This window comes from Culex quinquefasciatus, chromosome 3 (genome assembly GCF_015732765.1).
Source record: "Culex quinquefasciatus strain JHB chromosome 3, VPISU_Cqui_1.0_pri_paternal, whole genome shotgun sequence".
In the NCBI taxonomy this organism is placed as follows: Eukaryota; Metazoa; Arthropoda; class Insecta; order Diptera; family Culicidae; genus Culex; species Culex quinquefasciatus.
In genome coordinates, this window is record NC_051863.1 from 26619795 (window position 1) to 26644388 (window position 24594).

General features: G+C 37.4%; 4 protein-coding genes across 4 annotated transcripts in view; 1 reads left to right on the forward strand and 3 right to left on the reverse strand.

The window, feature by feature from the left end:
• Positions 1 to 24594, forward strand: part of LOC6045123 — a 40880-nt gene that overhangs the window by 9278 nt on the left and 7008 nt on the right. The window contains 8 exon segments of the mRNA XM_038260704.1: positions 3119 to 3280; positions 3344 to 3673; positions 3732 to 4019; positions 8774 to 9722; positions 15274 to 15523; positions 16757 to 16831; positions 17149 to 17398; positions 21833 to 22171. Of these exon segments, the coding sequence (XP_038116632.1) occupies positions 3119 to 3280; positions 3344 to 3673; positions 3732 to 4019; positions 8774 to 9722; positions 15274 to 15523; positions 16757 to 16831; positions 17149 to 17398; positions 21833 to 22171 (2643 nt within the window).
• LOC6045122 (leucine-rich repeat-containing protein 23) lies at positions 8596 to 9968 on the reverse strand. Its single transcript, XM_001862492.2, has 2 exons — positions 9783 to 9968; positions 8596 to 9725 (listed from the first exon to the last, which is right to left on the reverse strand). Exons 1-2 carry the CDS (start codon positions 9797 to 9799, stop codon positions 8726 to 8728), a joined length of 1017 nt encoding a protein of 338 aa, XP_001862527.2. The 5' UTR covers positions 9800 to 9968; the 3' UTR covers positions 8596 to 8725.
• On the reverse strand, positions 15853 to 16360 carry LOC119768843. Its single transcript, XM_038260267.1, has 2 exons — positions 16297 to 16360; positions 15853 to 16244 (listed from the first exon to the last, which is right to left on the reverse strand). Exons 1-2 carry the CDS (start codon positions 16311 to 16313, stop codon positions 15863 to 15865), a joined length of 399 nt encoding a protein of 132 aa, XP_038116195.1. The 5' UTR covers positions 16314 to 16360; the 3' UTR covers positions 15853 to 15862.
• Positions 16433 to 17748, reverse strand: LOC6045121. Its single transcript, XM_038260265.1, has 2 exons — positions 17699 to 17748; positions 16433 to 17474 (listed from the first exon to the last, which is right to left on the reverse strand). Exons 1-2 carry the CDS (start codon positions 17713 to 17715, stop codon positions 17039 to 17041), a joined length of 453 nt encoding a protein of 150 aa, XP_038116193.1. The 5' UTR covers positions 17716 to 17748; the 3' UTR covers positions 16433 to 17038.

Genomic DNA, 24594 nt, shown 5'->3' on the forward strand with positions numbered 1-24594 from the left:
CAAACATCGCCCGAAGGTGCTCGATTCAGGCGACCAGAGGTGAAGAAAATGGCTTTTTGTCTGGCCCGAAAACTGCCCTGTAGGAAATTGTATTCCGGACTCGTCGAAACCATGGTATTGTCCCGAGGATGGCAGTTGCAAGACAACTGCCGGAACTGCCAGTTTGTCGCGTTGCCCAACGACCCCAGCAAGATCAAGTTATCGACAACTGCAGCGCGGCAAGCCTTTGATAAACAGTGTTAGAAGTTTCGTCCCGCACTGTCCAATCGAAGGCCAAACCTGCTGGCAAATGTTCCCCCAACCAAACTTGAGTTCTGCCCGGGACTTCCTGGATCGGCTGGAAAAAAGTCACTGCAATAGTTCCGAGACGGCGTAATATTCGCGGGTTGACCTTCGACATGACGTTTAGACCGAAGAAGTAGTGCTGAAGGGGCCCGATTTGTAGTGTATGACCAAGAGTGTGATGGAATCGGTTGAACGGAAGGACCAGGATTTGGAGCGGAATGATAGTGGAGGGAAGAACAGGTCCGAAAGTAGATCTTTGCAGGTGGTCAGAGTAAGCGAGTTTCACAAGGTGATCGGTTCGGCGGCTGTGCTGCTGCAAGTTCTCGGCGCACATGACTCAATGGAAGCCCGGTCCAGGTTCATCGAGGGATTCCTGAAGAAGGAGAACTTCCAAGACGAAGACGATTAAGATACGGAGAGGGGTAAGGCGGTCCACAAGAGTGCCATCTATCAAATCGGCAAGCGGTAATTTCAACGTCGACGATGCGTTCAAAAAAGCAAATGTTATTGTCCGTTTCTTTCAAAGGTACACGCCGCGTGGCATTTCAGAATATGCCATAGACCTTGTTGCCAGCGATTTTCTGCACTTTTGGTACAATATAAAAGATACCTGGCAACAATGCCGGGCGATTCGAAGAAGAAGATCAACAAAAACAAAACGCGCAGTATGGGATTTGACAGCACGCATTTGCCGAAAGTGCGGCGCGTCGTTTCGAGGCTGGTTTGCCGCGTGTCTTTCTCGGGAATACGCGCAATAGTCAAGGGCCAAAGCAGGGCCTCGGCAGCAACTTTTACGATACGCAAAACGCCAAAAATCGGAACTGTATCAAAAAACATGAAGTGCTTTAGCATAAGTTAGTTTTACGAAAGGCAATGTTTATAAGATGTACTACAGATGTTTCAGAAGAAAAATAAAATTTATTAAAACGTGGAGATTTTTTGTTATACGGTGAATTTTTTTTCCAAAAAAAAAACTATCAAATTTTAAATCCAGATTTCCCAAATTCACCTTTTGTTTTACAAAATTGAAACTAATAATTGCTGAAATAGTTCTGAATCATCTAAAATTGGTGGCCATGCAGTAATAAGTCTGGATTACACACGAACTGGATTTGAAAAATTGCGAATATTCTTACAGCATTTTACTTGACGAATTATTTTCAATTAACTTTTACAAAAAAGGCTGTCAAAACCATCAAAACTATGTAAAGTAATGTTAGTAAACAAACTCGGTTAGTAGTAGTGTGTGTGGTGATATTACCAACACAAATATATTGCAGATGATCAATGATTTCAATGATGGATAAGAAAAGGAAGAACAAGAATAAGAAGCCCAATGTGGACCGATTTCACCTTAATACTTCTAGAATTTAAAGGATTTTAGAATTCTTGAAATTTTCAAATTAAAAAATTTCTAGAATTTTAGAATTCAACAATTTTAGAATTTTAGAATTTGAGAATTTGAGAATTTGAGAATTTTAGAATTTTAGAATTTTAGAATTTTAGGATTTTAGAATTTTAGAATTTTAGAATTTTAGAATTTTAGAATTTTAGAATTTTAGAATTTTAGAATTTCAGAATTTCAGAATTTAAGAATTTTAGAATTCTAGAATTTTAGAATTTTAGAATTTTAGAATTTTAGAATTTTAGAATTTTAGAATTTTAGAATTTTAGAATTTTAGAATTTTAGAATTTTAGAATTTTAGAATTTTAGAATTTTAGAATTTTAGAATTTTAGAATTTTAGAATTTTAGATTTTAGAATTTTAAATTTTAGAATTTTAAATTTTAGAATTTTAGAATTTTAGAATTTTAAATTTTAAATTTTAGAATTTTAGAATTTTAAATTTTAGAATTTTAGAATTTTAAATTTTAGAATTTTAAATTTTAAATTTTAGAATTTTAGAATTTTAAATTTTAGAATTTTAGAATTTTAGAATTTTAAATTTTAAATTTTAGAATTTTAGAATTTTAGAATTTTAAATTTCAGAATTTTAGAATTTTAGAATTCTAGAATTCTAGAATTTTAAATTTTAAATTTTAAATTTTAAATTTTAAATTTTAGAATTTTAAATTTTAAATTTTAGAATTTTAGAATTTTAGAATTTTAAATTTTAGAATTTTAAATTTTAGAATTTTAAATTTTAAATTTTAGAATTTTAGAATTTTAGAATTTTAGAATTTTAGAATTTTAGAATTTTAGAATTTCAGAATTTTAGAATTTTAGAATTTTAGAATTTTAGAATTTTAGAATTTTAAAATTTTAGAATTTTGGAATTGTAGAATTTTAAATCTACGTAAATTTTAACATTTTTTTCAAGGGCTCCGGATCTCCCAAACTACGCCACTGCTACCAAAGTGTTCCATTCAGTTTTTATCTGCCCGCGTCCCTCTTCTATCCACCTTCACCGTCGTCGTCGTCATTACGGACCTGTTGCGAGTGTTGTTATCACTATCCCGACCAAAACCTGCCAAGCTTATCGGTGATAAACGCCGCTGCTGGCAGTTCTTCTCTCTCCCTCGAGCCGCTCCAGTTTATCGACGGTGGTAACGCGTGCACAACAACTGTTGAGTCGTTCTCTTGAGTGGAGAAGAGGTTTTCAGATTTACAGGTGTCTTGTGACTTTTAGTTATTTTTTTTTTTCGGAAATGAGAGTTTAGTGAAGGTTTTGGAGACAGAAAACAATAGAGGAAATGTTTTTGGTAAATTTGTTAAACTATTTTTTAAATGTTAACTGATAACAGCTACGGTCGTGTCACTTATCCAACCTCAACTTGCCTAAGCCTACTATGACTAATGCAACTTTCCTTCCCGCGTGTGCGAATTTTTGCAGAATGACGAAGAATCGACGCTGGTCCGGATCAAGGTGGCGGCCGCGCATTCGCTCACCAAGAAGGACATCTTCGGCAACAGCGACCCGTACGTGAAGGTGGACGTGAACACGATCGTCGGCGACGTCAACATCGACTCGATGGTCACCAAGACGAAGAAAAAGGTCAGTTATGAACGATTCTTCGGGATCGTCTGGAAATAACCGTGAATTCTTCCCTTTCTGCAGACCCTCAACCCGGTGTGGAACGAAGAGTTTATCTTCCGGGTCAAACCCAACGAGCACAAGCTGGTGTTTCAGGTGTTCGACGAGAACCGACTGACCCGGGACGGCTTCCTCGGAATGGTCGAGCTAACGCTGATCAACCTGCCCCGCGAACAGGCAGGCCGCACAATCCCCAACAAAAGCTACCCGCTGCGACCGAAGAAGATATCCGGCATGCTGCGTTCCAAGATCCGGGGCACGCTGGAGATCTACCACGCCGTCATGCGCGACCAGGACGCGGCCGGCCAGAACGCGTGGTCCGCCTCGTCCGCTGATCAACCCTCGAACGCCACCGTAAGATCTACTTCAGTCCTTGAAATGCCACTTTCACCCCACCATCTCGCCGTTTCAGATGCGCGCGGCCCAAGCCGCCTCACAGGGCGCGGCCACCGCCCCCAACGATGGGCTGCCGCCGGGCTGGGAGGAGCGCCAGGACGCAATCGGGCGCACGTACTACGTGAACCATGTGGCGCGAACGACGCAGTGGGAACGGCCGACGGCGTTGCCGGCCCAGCCGGGGGCGTTGAACGACACGGAGCGGTCGAACGTGGCCTTCCAGCGGAGGTTCCACATTAGCAACGATCCCAGTGATTCGAGTGAGAGAGGAGGGGGAGGAGGAGGAGGAGCGAACAGCAGTGCGGTGAGTGATGGGGTTAGTTTATGTGGGCGATCAGATGAACAGTGTTGGCAACACAAAAAACATGAAGTTGGTGATCAAACGGTGCCTTCCGAGCTAAAATGCTATGAGTTTGGGACAAAATTTCATTAAGTTTTAAGGTACTTTGTATTAGTTGTGTGATCCAGTGAGAACCTTCCACATGGACAGGGAACTCCACAATCAAATAAGGAAAGTGAGTATTTCCTTTCGTACAACTTAGAATGTATTGCTTCGTTTTGCAACATGTTGAATCCACTGTTGTGGTTGTAACAAGTGAAATCGCGTAACTGTTAATACTGTTAGGTTTTTTTTCATAAAATTATTTTTACTAGGTGCCTCTTCGGTACTGTTACCTGGTTAGGACCGAGTCGGCTTTGATCTTAAAGCTAAGAGTAATTACAGAGGATCTTATGTGTCCTTTTAGGTACTGCGACCAGGTTAGGGCCGAGGATCGGTTTAAAAACAAATATATAATAATAACAAAAATAACTCCTTAAAATCCGTACTTGGAGATCATGTAACTGACGAGCGTTACTTGGTCCAAACGGGTCTTGCAGGTCTTGAACCTGCCGATGTACTCGGAGAAAATGCCCCACAACTCAGCCGAACTGTAGAGCACCTACCCGGCTTCCTCCTCCGTGGCTCCACCGCCTCGGGAGCCACTTTGGCTGCTTCCTGCGGGTCGAGGGCGATCCTTCGCTTTTCCGTCCGGAACTGCGCCCGGCAGCGGAGGGAACTCCGCCGGCGTGAACGCCGGAACTGCTGGACTCTGCTTCTCCGCCTTCCTTGCCGGCGGTTTCGGTTTCGACGCCTGCTGGCGCCTCCGGGCAGCTGCGGTCCGTGGCTTCGTGGGCTCCAGAGCAGTTGGCACACCGCTTCGGCTCTGCTTCTTGGACTTTGCCCTCGTCCGTCTTGTGGGGACCCCCACAGTTGTTGTACCTCCCCCTGGTCCCATGACCCAGCTGCAAGCAGTTCTTGCACTGAGTCACGTTCGGCCGCTTGTTCCGGTAGGCCTCCAACCGGATGTGAAATGCTGTCAAGAGCTTGATTTCACTCAGCTTCTTGAGGTTCGTGTACCCCTTGGGGAACGTAACAATGTACGGGGTTTCCGTCGATGAGGCGAACTTTGCTTTTCTCTTGATGGCAGCTTGTAACTTGGCTTGGTTGTGCACGACAACATTACACTCATCAGCTTGTCGAAGCTCATATTCTCTACCATCAGAGGAGGTGGTTTCTTGGCCACTGGAACCGGTGGGATGCTTCCTTTCCCGGCTGGGAAAAAGGCACTTTGTTATTGTTGTTGTTCTCCACCAGCGGGCTGAACTTGTTGTTGTTGAGAAGCTGTTCCTCGTTGCCATTTCCGACGTCGGCTCCGTCGTCACTTGTACACTTGTCTTCTACCGCTTCTGCGTTCCGACAACGGGAAGAAACTCGTCGTCGGAGGAATCTTCCACCTTCATCCACAAGCACTTTTCGCGCTGCAACAACAGAGGAAAAACGCGTCCACCACGTTGAGCTGTCAAACGGGTTCTGGCCTACTAGGGGTAGGGAAGGAATTGATGTTAAAGACAAGGCGTGGGAAGGGAAGGGGAAGTTTTTCTTCAAAGATGTTTTTTTTTTCGCAATTTATTTTTTTAAGAGTTGATTACTTTAGAGTTAAACTTTTTTTTGATGGGAAGTCCCAAGCACCACTCTGACCAGAAAATCCATTTTCAAGATACAGGTTTTTGAATATCTTAAAAACCTATTAGTACGGACAGCTGCCAAAATTGAATGGAGAATCTTCAAATGAAAATAAAAATAAAATCATTGCCCGAAGTGTCACAGAATGGAGCATTTCCATTCGAGTAGTTACAGTCATCCCACATATTCGGAACACCCAGAAATTCGGAACACTTTTATGATAATTTGTCAATAGCATGCCAAATGTAGCTTTTCTGTCGACCCTACCAAATGGCCTGTTTCATAATTGTGGGATGTTATTGTGCCTCCCACAATTGTGGAACACCTGAATTTAACTGATATTTTCACAAAAAAAGTTATCAAACCATGTATAAAACATCACTAAGCTTGAGTTTCATTGGTTTCAGCGTGTGAAGTCATTATTTGATAATAAATATGTACTCCTGGAGAGATCCAAAGTTTGTTTACATTCGTAAGAAAAAAGTGTTCCGATTTTGTGGATTTCAAGGGTCAAAGTAATTCTTCAAAAACTTCATATAAAAGTTAAAATTTGCAGATGTTCGATACAGCATTCGAAAGATCGCAAGAAAAGCTTTCAAATGAAGGCGAGTCATTAAGTTCAATTATCGATTTGCTATGATCTTTTGAACATTGGCCGATCTGGAAACCGTTCCGAATATGTGGGATGACTGTATTGCTTTTTTCTGCAATGTATTCCTTATGGGAGAACTGTCATTTCTACCACTCGAATCGGGTGCTCCGTTGCTCAATGCCAAAGGAGAAAATAATCCTTTTCCTATAAAAATATATTAAACCAGCCTGAATTCGTCTGCTAGTGTTTTATATGCAATATCATATATGTTGATTACAGTTTCATGAACCTTTTTTTTCGCGAAAATTGTGCCGGAGGGCAAAAACTTAAAAAAGAAAAAGTACAGATGGTTATGTTAAAGACATGACCAGTATTGAGTAAACATCGTTTAGGTTATTTAACATAAAAGAGTTAAAACTTTTAAGTTAATAGGTTATTTTATACTTAAAAGTTTGTTTTAGATGAAAATATCAATACACTATTTGTTGGAAGATTTGGAGCCCAAATTTAATGTTTTGGTTTTTTAAACTTAAAAAATTGTGTGAAACTACAAAATACTGCTACATACAGTTTTTTTCAACTGGATTATCGCAAATCGGTTATTTAATTCAGAAGAAACCGCTAACCTAGAGAGGCTTTCTTTGAGCAATTCCATGTCAAATAGGGAATCGGTTGTACCCGACCCTCTCCGATTTCATAAAAACTATGTAGACATGTTATACTAGGCATATATAAGCCATTTACACTCGATAATGACATTTGAGAAGGGCGTAAGTGTTTTAAATATTTTTGTATTTCGTAATTTAAATATTTCTGTATCTCGAAGCCGTTGCATCGTATCGAAATGTGGTCAAACACATACTTGTAGGAAATTTAACGGGCTTTCCGAAAAAAAAAATACACTGAAAGAAAAATACACGCCACTTTTATGAGATTTTTTGATTTTTAAGTTTAAAAGTCAAATTTGAAGGGGAGCCCACGATTTTTTTTCGTTCAAAATTTTTGTGAAAATAGCCTAAGATGTTACAACAAGACTCACGAAAAATGCAGGATGGAGCAGCTCACCTAAAAAAATACAAAAATCATTTACTGAAACTGTTTTTTTGAAAAGTGCTCTTAACATCAAAATTTTCAAAAACCGAACACGAGAGTCGATTCTCCAGACAATTTTACCTAAAAGACTCTATATTGACCATTGTCCTTAGTCCAATCCTTGTGAAGTTACAGCGGTTTTAAAAATAAAAATGTTGAAAAAATAGGTTTTTTGATGGCTTTTGCCAATTTTTATATGACAGACTTGATTTTTCGGTGTCGAAATTATTTTTAACGGAAAGCTCGTCCAATTTCCCATAAGTTTGTCTTTGGCCACATTTCAATTGGATGTATAGGCTTACAGATATAAGCTAATTACATTGCTCATAACTGAAAACATAATATTTTTTCAGTGTAGTATAGTAACCTGGATAGTAAATCAGCTTATATCTGTAAGCCCATACATCCAATTGAAATGTGGTCTAAGACAAACTTATGGGAAATTGGACGAGCTTTCCGGTAAAAATATTTTCGAGACTGAAAAATCAAGTCTGTCATATAAAAATTGCCAAAAACCATCAAAAAACCTATTTTTCAACATTTTTATTTTTAAATTCGCTGTAACTTCACAAGGATTCGACTTAGGACAATGGTCAATATAGAGACTTTTATGTAAAATTGTCTGGAAAATCGACTCTTGAGTTCGGTTTTTGAAAATTTTGATGTTTAGAGCACTTTAAAAAAAAAACAGTTTCAGTAAATGATTTTTGTAATTTTTTAGGTGAGTTGCTCCATCCTGCATTTTTCGTGAGTCTTTTTGTAACATCTTAGGCTATTTTCACAAAAATTTTGAACGAAAAATCGTGGGCTCCCTTCAAATTTTACTCTTAAAATCAAAATTTTCTTTCAGTGTAAGCTCGTTAAATTTCCTACAAGTTTCTTTGACCACATTTCGATACGATGCGGCTAGAGAAATATTTAAATTACGAAATACAAAAATATTTAAAACTTACGCCCTCTGTCATTATCGAGTGTAACTATATACACAAAATGGCTTATATATGCCTAGGATAACATGTCTACAAAGTTTCATTGAAATCGGAGAGGTCAAGAAAAAAGTACCTAAAAATTCCTGTTTTGGGCTGGAATTGCTCTACTATGGAACATGTGTTCTAGAGTATGATTTGCTTTGTTTTGTTCGAGTTCCAATGAACGTTCACTCTCTTCACAGAAAAGAAAAAAACATAAGGATTCCTCATTACTTCCATAACTAATCACCGCCCCGTTTGTTTTGAGTACATCGTACAACTAAAACATTGATCATTTTTATTCACAATTGATAAACTAATAGCCTCCATCGCCGTCTAAACACCACCCGTTATCACTTGCTCATCGCGAGAAACACCCAGCGCACGACCATCCCGAACAGGGCCGCCACCAGCACGGTCAGCACGCTCAGTCCGGTCGATTTGAGCCAACCGTTGGGAATCTGGTCCCGCCGGACGCACACCCCGTCGACGAGCTTGCTCCGGTAGTCACAGTGCATGAACTCGTTGTCCTCGGTGTCGTCCAGCAGGGTGTACGAGACGTTGTGCCGCTGGAACAGTTCCGTCACCTTCTGGACGGTGGCCAGATCGAACCGATTACCGCCGAAGAAGACTTCGCGCAGGTTCGGCTTGTCCATGATCAGTTCGGCACCGTTGAGCGTCGTCAGGTGGTTGTTGGAAATGTCCAGGTATTCGAGCAGCGGAAGCTTCAGCTCGGCCGCGTCGAGCGACTCCAGACTGTTGTCCGCCAGGCGAATCCAGATCAAACTGGGAGGGAGATCCGCGCCGTGAATCATTTTGAGCTCGTTGTGGTTCAGATTGAGCAACTTAAGTTTGGTCAATCCGGCGAACGTGTTCGGTGCAATGTGCTCGATTTCGTTGCCGACCATGTACAGCGACTCGAGATTAACCAGGCTGCTGATGTTGGTCAAGTTGGACACCTCGTTCCGGCTGAGATCCAGATAGCTCAACGCAGGCGCCATCTCTCCCGGCTCGAGCCAAAACTCGCGCAGCGAATTGTCCACAAAGTTGCCCAGCACCAGCTTCCGAGGGATCTCCAGCGTCTTCAGTTTCACGTAGGTCAGTTCGAGTGCCTGCGGTTCGCCCAACTCTCGGAACAGCTGACCGTCCAGAATGGGCACCAGCGACTGGAAGGTCCGCGTCGTGTCGGATCCAATGTGGACGTGCGAGTAGTTCTGCGGGAAGACGTTGTCCGTGGTGGATCGGTTGTAGAAGACCTCCTGCAGGATGCACATGTCCTCGCCGGCCGGCGAAATGCACCGGTGCTCGCGGACTACGCGACTTGCGTAGGACGTCGTGATCAACAGGAAGGTCCTAAATTAAAATTCTCGATTAAAAACATGCTAATACTACCAACAACTTCTAAGCTACCACAGAATTTCCTTCATCCTTGCGAATAGTGTGACTAGTGCACCGACTTGGACGACTAGTGACGAACTGTCTCCTATACTGACCGATCGACTTCGATCGTGCAATTAACTCACTCACACGAGGGTGGGTAAACTTGTAGCGCGCGCCTACATATTCGCGGGAATTAATCACAAACAACAAGACTTGTCGGTGATAAGAACTCGTTGTATTTATACTGAGAAGCGATGTGTGTGCGTTTTGTTTTTAATTTTTATTTCCAGAACCCGTTTTGTTTGTCTTAGGCTTAGGAATGGCTTTAAAATCATTCAGTGTGCAACCTATTTTTGTAGTCTTTTGTTTCTTTTGCCGATTTTTTAGTTCTAGTTCCTACGTTTCTACAAGCCTTATCATTAAAAATTCATGATAAGCTATCGCCAATTTGATTTTTGAAATATTATTCTATCAAATTTATATTATTTTAAAAGTTTTCTTGCTTCAAAGCTAAAAATAATTCTGGAGTTTTTTTTTTTTTTGAAAAGGACCAATAAACCAAATTTTCAGTTTTTGTTTTTAGGTGTTTTCAATACCCTGACTCAAGGCGGTTCTAAAAACACCCAAAAGCAAAAACTGAAAATTTGGTTTATTGGACCTTTTCAAAAAAAAAAACTCCAGAATTATGTTACGACAAATTGTCTTCAATCATTGCCCACAAAATTTGAAAGACCTTGTCAGTCAGCTTTCATCATCGGCCGTCATTACGAAGAGACTACACACGAAGTTGAAACGAACGAATGCCGAGCTTGACAATCAAGCAGCCGCGCGGCGCAAAGCCGTACGCTCTCTCTCTCTCTTTCTTTTCTTTTTCTCTCTTTTTTGCCTGTGTGCTGGTGCGTCAAAGGGAAGATGATTGGAATTTCGACAGCGAAACCACCACACGCTCTTGCTCTTTCTTTTTCTCCCTCTCTTTCTTGCTTGTGCGGTGCTGCGCGATGGCAGCAATCATTCGAACGCAGTCATAGGGAAGGAGATGTTTATGCGTTTGTGAACGAACGGAAGCAGAAGTTCAAAGTCTGGTTACGATATTCTCAAGTCCTGGATATCCATACAAAATTGACCAAATATTCTATATCCTTGGAAGGAATTTTCGGATAGATTTGGTGTCTTCGGAAAATTGACGAAAAAATAAAAATATGCACGATTGATTGATACTCGAGGATGAAGTTTGTATGGGAAGATTTTTTGACGATTTTGTCAGCAGGTTGCGCTGTTTCGATTTAACCTTTTTTTTAGTGTAATTCTCTTATGAAAATTTACAGACAACTACAACTTGATCAGGATGAATTGATTTTCAAAATCGATCTTAAAGTGTCTATAATAGGAAAACTGTGCAGTTTAAAACAAAGACTTTTCGTTATCAAACTTGATTTAAAAAAAAATAGAGAGGTTTATTTTTGCGAAATATGTACACAGCAAAAAAGTAGCAATCCAGCTGCGTGTAAAAGGCCTGGGTGTAAAATAAATCTAGCAAAACAATGCAAAAGGACCGAAGCCGAAGTGTAAACAAAGAGTCTATCCTGCTCACGTCAGTTGATGTTTACATTCGGAACGAGCAGGATAGACTCTTTGTTTACACTTCGGCTTCGGTCCTTTTGCATTGTTTTGCTAAAATGTTGCATTACTTTATGAAATTCTATGCAGCGTTGCCACATGTACAGATATTTTTGGCACATACCAAACACTCAAACTAATTATTTTTACAGTTAAAATACACTTGAGTAGCTTTTGTAAACTGCACTAAAAAGATAAACATTTTTTGCATCTTTTTACTTGTTTAGTTTTTGATAAAAATGTTTTTCTTTAAAGTTATACTTGATTGAGTGTTTGGTCTGTGCCAAAAATATCTGTACGTGTGGCAAGCCTGATTCTATGTAATATTACATCCTGAAATATGTAGGCCACCAGTATGGGAAACCTACTTGACCGAAATGTCAAACTCATATATGCGTTTCAATTCTTCATTGGTCTGATGGCCCAGCGGGCTAAGGCTGTTGGTGCTGGGTTTGATTCCCGTCGGTTGCAACTTTTTTTTTGTTTACAAAAATTGTACATACAGTGTGTAATATTAAGTGTCTTTTTGACGAAGGTGATGTGCATGCTTTTGCATGCAATTTTACCATCGGATTTTTTGCTGTGTATATAAGCTTTTCTATGGTTTACAATCGAGGTTTTTAACGATAAACGAAGCTCGATAACGATAGTTCGATATCGTTATTTCGATATTTCTATCGGCGATAAATACTAGTAAGTTTCAAAGTATGAAATTTTTTTAACGAAAGTACTCATATTTACATAATTTGCATGTGGGTATCAAATGGAGCATTATTAATTTTTTTAATACTAAAACTTTCACAAAATATTTTATTTTTTCGAAAATACTCCAATCTTCAAAATTTTTAATATGGGAATAAAACGAAACAAAGTTTCGTTATGGATTTTCACAACTTAGAGTGTTCTTCGAATTCTAAAATTTTCACAAAATATCGTTTTTTTCGAAAATACTCATATTTTTATCATTTGCAATATGGGTATCAAACGAAGCGAAATATTTAATCCATTTTCACATCATTATTTGGTTTGTAAAACACAAAAAAAAAATCACAAAATATAGTAGTTTTTTTTTAAATACTAAAATTTCCATAACTTGCAATATGGGTTACGGAGCAAAATTTGCATTGACAATTTTGCAACGATTGATTGCAAAATTTCGATTCGTTTGTTACCCATATTGTAAATTTTGAAAGTTTGAGTATTTTGTATAAAAAACGGTAAAAATATGATAAATTCCGCTTTGCTAATTATTAAAATTTGAGTACATTCGAAATAAACCGCATTTTCTTTAGTATTTATACTTTGAAACTTGGGCTGTTGCAAATATTTTCCAAAATCTTCCAAAAAATAAAAATAAAATCGAAATTTTAAATCGGATTTTGCAATTCAACTTCCAGTGATCAAAAGGTAATTTAAAAAAAATCCTAATCTTTATCTTCTTTTTTAAAAGCGCGCACATTGCTAAATTTTCGTTCTGATCAATATTTTAATTGGACTTGCTTTAAAAAAAAGTAGCTACATCAACAACAAAAAATCAGTTGTTTTCGGTTTTTTACTTAAGTTGAGACATAACGTCTTAGGTATTTTTTTTTATGTTGACCCTAAAATTTTAAGTGGAGATGATGCTAGATGCCGATACACCAAAATTCCGGTAATTGGGTCCTAAAATGAAGCTTAGATTTCTAATATTATTGTTTACAGTGATAAAGCTTATTTTTCTGAGTACAATGACCCTTTGTACGACCACAACGAGTTTAAAATGGATTTTTAAATCAATTTTGAAAAATTAACCTCGCGGTCTTTCTTGACAGAAAAGCTCCTACTTGACAGCTCGTTTCAAGGGGACCATAGTTGATCCATCGAAAAAATGTTGTCTTGTCATTATTTTTTTTTTTGCATTAAAATGAAAAAAAGTGATCAGAAATGGTTTTTGATCGTGTTTTTTACCGTTGTACATAAAAATTTACATAGGGCTTTAGTACCCAATTTGTAATTTTTTAGGTTATAACCCATTTGGTTTGAAAAACTATTTAAATTAAATTCGTGTGTGTCAAACGGGAAATGACTCGACAGTAGCATCTGATTGCTTGCCTTGAGAATAAATGCTTACCTACTAAACATATCACTCCAAAGGTAGCAACGGTTGCTTAGAGCGAATTCTAGATCTTTTACCTCTCCAAAAACCGTTCAACTCCAAGCGAACCTTACTTGGGGATCCCGTGGAGATTTTTCCTTATCCCATTAAAAAATGAAACATCAACGCTTTCCGTCTTCCAAACATTAATTCTTTAATTCTTAAATTTTTAAATTTCTAAATTGTTAAATTGTTAAATTGTTAAATTGTTAAATTGTTAAATTGTTAAATTGTTAAATTGTTAAATTCTTAAATTCTTAAATTCTTAAATTCTTAAATTCTTAAATTCTTAAATTCTTAAATTCTTAAATTCTTAAATTCTTAAATTCTTAAATTCTTAAATTCTTAAATTCTTAAATTCTTAAATTCTTAAATTCTTAAATTCTTAAATTCTTAAATTTTAAATTCTTAAATTCTTAAATTCTTAAATTCTTAAATTCTTAAATTCTTAAATTCTTAAATTCTTAAATTCTTAAATTCTTAAATTCTTAAATTCTTAAATTCTTAAATTCTTAAATTCTTAAATTCTTAAATTCTTAAATTCTTAAATTCTTAAATTCTTAAATTCTTAAATTCTTAAATTCTTAAATTCTTAAATTCTTAAATTCTTAAATTCTTAAATTCTTAAATTCTTAAATTCTTAAATTCTTAAATTCTTAAATTCTTAAATTCTTAAATTCTTAAATTCTTAAATTCTTAAATTCTTAAATTCTTAAATTCTTAAATTCTTAAATTCTTAAATTCTTAAATTCTTAAATTCTTAAATTCTTAAATTCTTGAATTCTTAAATTCTTAAATTCTTAAATTCTTAAATTCTTAAATTCTTAAATTCTTAAATTCTTAAATTCTTAAATTCTTAAATTCTTAAATTCTTAAATTCTTAAATTCTTAAATTCTTAAATTCTTAAATTCTTAAATTCTTAAATTCTTAAATTCTTAAATTCTTAAATTCTTAAATTCTTAAATTCTTAAATTCTTAAATTCTTAAATTCTTAAATTCTTAAATTCTTAAATTCTTAAATTCTTAAATTCTTAAATTCTTAAATTCTTAAATTCTTAAATTCTTAAATTCTTAAATTCTTAAATTCTTAAATTCTTAAATTCTTAAATTCTTAAATTCTTAAATTCTTAAATTCTTAAATTCTTAAATTCTTAAATTCTTAAATTCTTAAATTCTTAAATTCTTAAATTCTTAAATTCTTAAATTCTTAAATTCTTAAATTCTTAAATTTTTAAATTTTAAATTCTTAAATTCTTAAATTCTTAAAGTCTTAAAGTCTTAAATTCTTAAATTCTTAAATTCTTAAATTCTTAAATTCTTAAATTCTCAAATTCTTAAATTCTTAAATTCTTAAATTCTTAAATTCTTAAATTCTTAAATTCTTAAATTCTTGAATTCTTAAATTCTTAAATTCTTAAATTCTTAAATTCATACGCGGTGGAGATGGGAGCGGCCGGCAACGGAAGGCTGTCATGGTGGACGATCATCACATCACATAGCGAAGTCCAGTCTGCAACCTGCTTAAATCACCGTCTTCAAGCAAAGCGAAACATTGGTTTGACCAAGCCAATCTGGATGGAAAAAGTTAAACTCAAAAATGACGAACTGTACCGGAATTCACTCCGCTTCTGAGGATTGTTTGTGATCACTTCTACCGAGAATAAAACCACAACTCTTCTTTTCATTGGAATCTAGAACCAACTGCAAAACAATTCCACGAACGTACTTGTTTCCGTTATCACTTCCCACCCATCGCGAGAAACACCCAGCGCAGGGTCGCCACCAACGCGATCGCCACCAAAACCACCGCCAAGCTCATCGCCACGTCCTTCAGCACCGTCCGGGGTGGCTTGGGTTGGGCAATGCAAACTCCTTCGTGAACGTCCTCACCAGCCGTACAACTCGCCTCGTCCGCCTCGTTCCGGAAGCTGATGTTGCGGCGTTGGAACAGGAGCAGGGTTTGCTGGAGTTCGTACTTCTCGAGGGGGTTTCCGGCGATACGGACGAGCTTCAGACTGGGCAGGGCTAGGATCAGCGAGGGGCCGTCGATAAAGGGTAGATCGTTGCGTTCGAGGTTGAGGACTTCCAGCGAGGGGTAGTTAAGGGTGGCGTAGTTGAGCGATGAGAGTTGGCCTTTGTAGAGGTTTAGGTGGATTAAGCTTTTTGGGAAGGTGGTGATGGAGATCTGGCTGAGGTCGTTGTAGCTCAAGTCGAGGTAGCGCAGCTTGGTGAGATTCTCGAATGTGGACGGGTCTACAGTTGAGATGAAGTTGTCACTCAGGCGGAGAACCTCCAAGTTATGCAAACTGGCTATGTTGGAAATTTTCCGCAGGTAATTGTTTGTTAGATCTAAGTAGGCTAGCGCTGGGGATTCCGTGCCTGGTTCCACGGTGAGATTTCTGACGTAGGAATGCGGAAACTTCCTCGCTTGAGTGCTCGCGGTATTTGCAGACTCCACACGGCATGTTCGATCACTTCCAAGGTCTCAGGTTGGCCAAGCAGGGCGTACAATTTGGCATTCATAATTAGGACATCCCTGCTATATCCAGAAGGGCGAGTCACGATCCTGATGTGGGACCGATTCGTGGGAAAATTGTGGATCACCTTCGACGGTTCATTCGGATTGTAGTGAAGGCTGTCGAGGATGCAAATCTTGGTGTAACCGGACGGCACACAGGTGTGATTCCGGACCGAGAGTGTGGTGGCGATCGCGGCTTGGAAGGACAGCAACAGCAGCGTCCTGAGAATGATTGCTTGAGCTATTTGATTGAAACTTAATAGGTTGAGCTTACCAGAACGTAAGTTTCATCTTGCTCGATCAACAGCGCCGACTAGAGTGTTTGCGGTGCAGCTGGTCTCTCTCTCGAATTTAGTACTGATAACGACGAGAGGGAGAAGGGATTTCTCAGGAATGAAAACACTGTTGAATCGTTGCTGGCGGTTTATCAATACAGATCCTCGTCTTCCCCACTAACCTCACTTGCGATGCATGGCCAAAAACACCCAGCGTAGCATCCCTGCCAAAGCAATCACAACCAAGATCACCACCAAGCTCATCAGAATATCCGGAAGTACCGATCGTGGTGGCCCGGGCTCCGCAAAGCAAACTCCCTCAATACCAACAATCTCGCAAGCACCGTCATCCGCTTCGCTGCGTAGACTTATGTTGTGCCGCCGGAACAGCTGAATAGTTTGCTGAAGTTCGTCGTCATCTTCGTCCAAGAAGTTCCACCCAATACGAACCATTTTTAGCTTTGGCATCGCCAACAGCAACGCCGATCCGTCGATCGATGTCAACGAATTGCTCTCAATGTTGAACGTTTCTACGTTCGGATAGTACAACTCACCATAGTTAAGCGATGTAATTTCGCTGGCAAACAGATCCAGGTGGGTTAAACTCTTTGGAAAGATGCTCAACGAAATCCGGCCAAGATAGTTGTACCTCAAACAAAGATATCTCAACCTGCCAAGATTCGCAAACGTAGCCGGATCTATACTTTTGATCATGTTGTCACCCAAAGCAGCACCTCCAAGTTAACCAACCCCCAACACTCCAACATCCTTCAGCATATTCCCAGTCAATTCCAAGTACACGACCGCCGGATCACCCACCCCCACTTCCACGCTCAACTCGCGCATGTAAGAATCCGGGAAGCCATGCCGAAGTGCTCGCGGCAACTCCATCCGCTGGACGGCATGTTCCAGCACTTCCAAGCACGCAGGTCGACCAAGCAGCTCGTGAAACTTGCCATCAACGTTCAGTATCTCGGTCGTGCTGCCAACCCGTCGGGAATCGCTGACGATGCGAATGTGGGAGCGATTGCGGGGGAAGCTGTGAACCACCTGCTCATCGCCAGGTTTGTAGTGAAGGTGGCCCAGGATGCAGATGCCGGCGTAGCTGGACGGTGAACAGGTGTGGTTGCGGTAGCTCAGTTTGGCGAACGCGACTTGGACGCACATGATGAGTAGCCTGGTTTGTGGGAGTTTGAATTAGACCAATTTCAAAACTTTTTAGTTTGACACCCCTTTTACACGGAGTTCACACACACTACCGAACGTTTGTTTTGATAGTGTGCGTGAGCGCCGTGTAACAAGTGACAGTTCGTTTGTTTGACTTTGACCAACCAACGGGGTACAAACTAAAAAAGTGTCAAACGAGAACGTGACCAACCACCGGGGGTCGAGTGTACTTACAAGAGTGGAAAGTGCATCTTGCTCGATCAACTGTACAGACTAGAATGTATGAAAGTTTAGTGTTCTTCTCATATTCTGTACTGATAATGGCTTTAGAGAGTTGTTGATATCATACCGTTCCGTGGAATTGTACAGTGAAGTTTAGTGCGTCATTTGCGATTTGATTTCTCATAAAACATTTAATGGCATTAAATTTCGATTCAGTTTGAGTAAATACTCCATCCAGAAAAAGACAACAATCCGGAAGTTATAAAAACTCACTTTCTTATGTTATGAGCACTAAACGGAATTTTTAAAACGAATATCAATAATCTGACAATAAATACTAGAAAGTTATAATTTTTATGTTATTGTATGGTATGCACTTAGGAAGGAACCGGTCAAGGAAAATTTCAAATGGGCAGCAGCGGTAGCGAAAGCAAACCAGAGAGGTGGAGAAAAGGCCCAAGAAAACGTTCCCTCTTTTTGTTCTGCCGTTCGTAAAGCTGTTTCTTGACCCCTTTCCTTCCGATCTGCGTACTAGCCTTATAGGGGGAGAGGGGCTAATATGCACCCCCTTAACATTGCAAAAGAATGCTTGCAAAATTTGAGCTTCGTAGTGTGAAAACAGCTAGAGTTATTTGTAAATTTAAAAATGTTTTCATCTAATTTTCATTGGACTTTTAATATGTTTTAGGGCATGATAAAAAAAACATTTATTGTTATTGTAGGGGAAATATACCCATTTCAAGCCTTTAAGCGGTCGTGTTTGAATGATGCTGATAATTAACCAAACCAAGTGCACCAACGAGTAGAGCAACTTTTTGTGATAATTTCTATTTTTCACTTTTACTTAAAGTTATTCTATTCCTTTTACAAGCATTGAAAAAATATTTCATAACTGTATTCTAATCAGACGAGAATGCACTGGGCCACGCCCATTTTTCTATTTTCAGCTTAGTTCCAATTGTAAGAAAATATTAAGCGAACACTCACGAAAAGTTGCATTCATAGAGAAAGTTTCCTGGCATTACTGGCTCACTCCAACAGGCGCTGCTGGTGGTGTTGTTCTTTATTTGCCTTCGCTTCTCGCTCGGTTTTCTTCAGCCTTCGATTAGAATGGGTCGTCAAAAGTCAAACGTCAAAAGTCTTGGCGCGTTTGTTTTTTTGATGGTGCTAGCTAATTATTGACATGTTTCGGGATTATTTTTCAAGTGAGTGACAAACTTATGTTCAAAAGAACATGGTGCCGGTAGTTGGAGGCAATTTCAAACCTTAAGCGCTTTTAAAACGTTAGCGCAAGTGAAAAGATATTGATGGCGACTTAAACTCTCATAATGCGTGTTGGTGTGTGTGCGAACAAAATGATGAGAAATGGTCTCGCAAAATAGAAATTGTGATTAAAAGTGCATTAAATTTGATCTTTTTGGCCATTGTTTGACGATTTTGACTTTTTAGCATTTTTAAGTCTAGTTTGAGGGTGAATGCTTAGAAAAACACAAAAATTTTGCATTTTTTATGTAAGTCGTGAAAATATGTTTTCAAAGAAATGAATAAAAATCACAAAGGTTAAATTTTTGATCGGTTGAAAAATGATGGCTTATTGAGGAGTACAGAAATATGTGTTTTCCCCAAATTTATGTTTTTTGAAAAGCCATATCTCAGCAACCAAAAGTCGGATCAACAGAGTCAAAAAATGAAAATTGTTGTGATTGTTTTAACCATTAATAAGGATACTTTTCGATTTCCAACAAATATTTTTTATTTATTTTTTATAGCTTTTTTCAAAAAGTTTTTGAAATTACTTTTTATTTGGTCATAATATAAACTTCCGCCATGCACTGGCTCTGTTCGCATAAATATCCCATATGAATTTTCATCACTTTTGAGCTATTGATGCAGTTTGATTCAAATGGTGTGCTCTGTCAGAGAAACCACAAATATTCAGTACAGTTATCCCACATATTCGGAACACCCACAAATTCGGAACACTTTTGGGGTAATTTGTCAATGGGATGCAACATGAAATTTTTCTGTCATCCCTGCTATTTTTAGGACCTTTATTTGGACATTCTCTTGCTATTTCACTAGTAAAAATGATGTAAGTATTTGCAGGGTTGTTACGGACGGCGCGGATCGCGCGGATTTGCTGGCTAATTTTGCTCAGGCGCGGATTTCGCGCGGATGGCAATTTTGAAAATGTTTGTTTGTATTTTCTTAGTACAAAACGTCGAAAAGTGAAGATAAAGATTATGTAGAAATTTTTTTTTATATGTTTTTTGTCATTTCTTAACATCTCCGGTTCTGAATATTTAATTTCTTTTGAGTTTTGAGTAATGATTTTTAACCTTATTTATTTTAATTTTATACTGGATTTATTCAATTTTTAATTTTGTAAATCAAATATTACAAACTTTTCCCGAAGATATAGGCATTAGAATGTGTAACAAAAACTATTATTGGGGCTTGTTCTGGTGGGCGCCAAATATGAGCTTGGTTGGACGTAACAGAAGCTGGCCTCCACTTTAGAATTTTGGAATGGAATTTAATCGGTAGAAATATTTTTTCTAAATTTAAACTTTCTTGGCGAAAATAAAAAGATCAGAACATTCCAAATTCAAAGCTTCAGAAATTCAAAAATTCGAAAAAAAATGTTTTAATATTTTTTATAATAACAAAAAGAATCAAAATACATATTATTTTTTTTTCGAAATTAATAAAATCGTTATTTAAAAAAAATGAAATTTTGAAATTCAGATTATTTCAGATTATTCAAAATACCAAAAATTTGGGTAATCTAAAATTTGAAGATTTAAAAAAATTAAAAAAAAATATCAAATTCAAAACAATATAGAAAAAAATTCTCAAATCTAAAATGATTTTAGTATCCTTAAGCTCAAAATTTTAATTCTTAAATTCTTAAATTCTTAAATTCTTAAATTCTTAAATTCTTAACTTCTTAAATTCTTAAATTCTTAAATTCTTAAATTCTTAAATTCTTAAATTCTTAAATTCTTAAATTCTTAAATTCTTAAATTCTTAAATTCTTAATTCTTAAATTCTTAAATTCTTAAATTCTTAAATTCTTAAATTATTAAATTCTTAAATTCTTAAATTCTTAAATTCTTAAATTCTTAAATTCTTAAATTCTTAAATTCTTAAATTCTTAAATTCTTAAATTCTTAAATTCTTAAATTCTTAAATTCTTAAATTCTTAAATTCTTAAATTCTTAAATTCTTAAATTCTTAAATTCTTAAATTCTTAAATTCTTAAATTCTTAAATTCTTAATTTCTTAAATTCTTAAATTCTTAAATTCTTAAATTCTAAAAATCCTAAATTCTTTAATTCTAAAATTCTAAACTTCTAAAATTCTAAAATTATAAAATTATAAAATTCTAAAATTTTAAAATTTTGAGATTCTTAAATTCTTAAATTCGTAAATTCTTAAACGTTTTTATTTTTACATTCTTTGTTCTTAAATTCTTGAATTCCACAATTTTTGAAGACCTATTTTATGTAAGAGATTTTGAAATTATGAAAAGACATTATTTAAAATATCGGAAATTAAATTTCTTTCGGAGTGAAATTTCAGCGAGGATTTTGGATTACAAACTGTATAAAAATTCTTAGATTTTGAATATTTAGACTTTCGAAATTTAAAATTTTATCATATTAAAGTTTTAGATTTTGATTTAATTTTGAGGTTATATTTTTGAAGTTATATTTTTAGGTTTTTAAATATTGTATTTTCTATTTTGAAGATTTTTTCATGACCCTTGCCTTGACCGTCTCTTGAGGACTTTTTTAAATGAATTCATTGCTTTCATTCTTTTGGAGAATTAAACCATAAAACGAGTTTTTTTTTTATCAAATACTTTATGAATTAGTTTTTCTTCATTAATAAATAAAATTTCTTAAATGTTGGTCGCCGCATTTTTTTTATATGGCGCGGATTTTTCTTTCGACTCTCCCGTAACAACCCTGTATTTGTCTATTTATTCTAAACCATTGTGAACTTTTCTTTTCTTTTGAATGTTGAAATAGTTCTAAAGCTAATACCTGCTTTTTTATTTTTATGAACAATGAAGTAAGATTTGTTCCTAAATTATTTTCAAAATTTCAACACACTCTCCTACTTGTTCATCGCCCTCAGCACCCACCGGGTGACCAGCACAAACACCACCCCGACCATCACCACCATCACGGTGAACACGACGGCCTGGGCCACTCCCATCGGTTCGGCACTGCTCCCCGGCAGGCAAACCCCTTCCACGGTGTTTTCGTCGTGAAAGCAAGCCTCCTCGTCCGCATCGTTCCGGAAGGTGATGTTGCGCCGCCGGAACACACCCAGCGCTGTCCGCAGTTGATCTTCGCCGATGGAGTTGCCGGAGATGCCGACGATTTTGAGCGCGGGCATGGCCAGAATCAGTGCGGAGGCGTCGATCTGCCTGAGGTGGTTCCGCTCGAGGTTGAGGGTTTCCAGGGCGGGGAAGTGCAAATTGGCGTATTCTAGCTGGGCGAGGTTGTTGTAGTACAGATCCAGGTGGGTGAGGCTGGTCGGGAATAGCTCCGTGGAGAGTTGATGCAGGTTGTTGAAGAACAGGTTGACGATCCTCAGCTTGGTGAGTCTGGTCAGGGTGTTTGGTGGGATGGTATCGAGCGAATTGCTGCCCAGGTTGAGGACTTCCAGGTTCACCAGCTTACCGATTCCGTTCGGCAATTGACGCAACCAATTCTGGGACAGGTCCAGATAGACCAGCGCAGGTTCAGCATTGTCGTCTTCGTACCCGGTAACCCAGGTGGTCCGAATGTTGTTGTCCGCAAAGTTGCCATGTTTGAGCGATGTAAGAATGTCCAGCGTCTCAATGCCGACGTTCATCGCCTCCAGGATGGGCGGTTTCCCAAGCATAAGGTACAACCCAGCGTCAAAATACGGAATATGGGAATGCTTATTCACCCAGCTTCCGATGCTTCCGATTCGTACGTGGCTCTGCTTCTCCGGGAAGACGTGGGTTGTCGTCCCATTGCGTTCGTAGTAAATGTCCTCCAACAGGCAAATCCGGCTGTATCCACTCGGAACGCAGGTATGATTCTTTACTTGAGCAATTGCCAAGGTTCCCAGCGTGATCAGAATCAAAACCTGCCCCAAAATATCCATGAATTAGAACCAATCAAAAACAAATCAAGTCGGTTACTCACCGTAGCAGCTTCATCCTGCTTAGCCGTAATAAGGCGATTAATTAAAAGTGGGCATTTCGATGGTCGAGCGTGGCTGATAACAACTTCTACGCGCGCACACACACACAGATAATCGCAGTGTTGGTGAAGTGGAGGGTGCCCCAAGCGAATTTGCTCAGTTAATTAATGCAGTGATTGAGCGTCGAGACGCGTTTTTACTAGAGCGTCTTAGCCAAAGGATTGCAGCTTGATCTATTTTTAAACGAAGTGAATAAAACAATTCACTTGAGGGAAGTTGGGGGCCTGCCTCACATTTGTATGTTCATTTTCACTCAAAAATATGAGATACTTTTGAGAGGAATCAATCCCAAAAAAAAACACAATCTTTCAAGAATTTTTGACCCATCCAACGGAAGGCGTGATCAGACAAATCGCGTCTGGAAAAATGCCTACCGGGGTCGACGGGGATTGAACCCATTCAAACTGAGGTGAGATCATGCTTACCACTACACCTAAAATTCTAACTATCTCAATTTCCAAATTTCAGAAATTATAAAATTTCAAAAATTCTAAAATTCTAAATTTCAAAAATTTTGATATACTAAAATTCTTGACTCCTTAAATTCTCAAATGCTCAAATTCTAAAACTCTTGAATTATTAAATTCTAAAAAAATATAGATTCTAAAGTTTTGAAATAAAAAAAATAAATAATTAAATGAAATAAATAATGCAATGTATTCAGAAGGGTTTTTTTTAATAAACGATTTTACATGTTTTTGTTTTTCAATTAAAATTTAGGTCTTCGTCTATTTTTTCCCTAATTTCTTAAAAGCCATTCTCTTCCAAAACCGAAAATGGATTTTATTTGTATTTTTTGATTTAGCTCATACTTTGTGGGGGTCTTCCCTATGACCAAATAAACTATTTTGTGTGATTGGTTCATCCATACAAGTCTCCATACAATTTTGGCTGCTGTCCATACAAAAATAGTATGTAAATATTCAAACAGCTGTAACTTTTGAGTGAATTTCCTAGTCAATTTGGTGCCTTCGGCAAAGTTGTAGGTATTGTTGAGGACTTTTGAGAAAAAACAGGTACACGGAAAAAATTTGCAGATTTTTTTTTCAACTTTTTTTTCACTAAAACTCAATTTCCCAAAATACGTATTTTTTGATTTTCGAGATTTTTTGATATGTTTTAGGGGACAAAAATCCGCAACTTTTGAGCCATAGAGAAACATGATCAAAAATTCGCCGCCGAGATATGAATTTTGAAAAAATAGTGATTTAAATTTGACATTATTTTATAATGCAAAATTGAATTTGCAATCGAAAAGTACTTTACAGATTTTTTGATAAAGGGCTCCGTTTTCAAGATATTGCCACCGAAAGTTTGATTTTAGCGAAAGATTTGCAGTTTTCAATTTCAATTTCAAAACAACCGTTTCAAAATTATTTTTTAAGTTCAGAAAATTTGCTATAAAATTGTCTGAGAGACTTTGAAGATTGGACCTCGGGTTGCTGAGCTTTAAGAAAAAACACGAAAATTGAAGTTTTTAAATCTCACCAAAACAACCCACTATTTTCTAATGACCATATCTCAGCATATAATGGTCCAATTTTCAATTTTAATACATGAAAAATTTATTAAATTTTCCGATCTTTTCGAAAAAAATATTTTGAATTTTTTTAAATCAAGACTAGCATTTTAAATGGGCGTAATATTCAATATTTGGC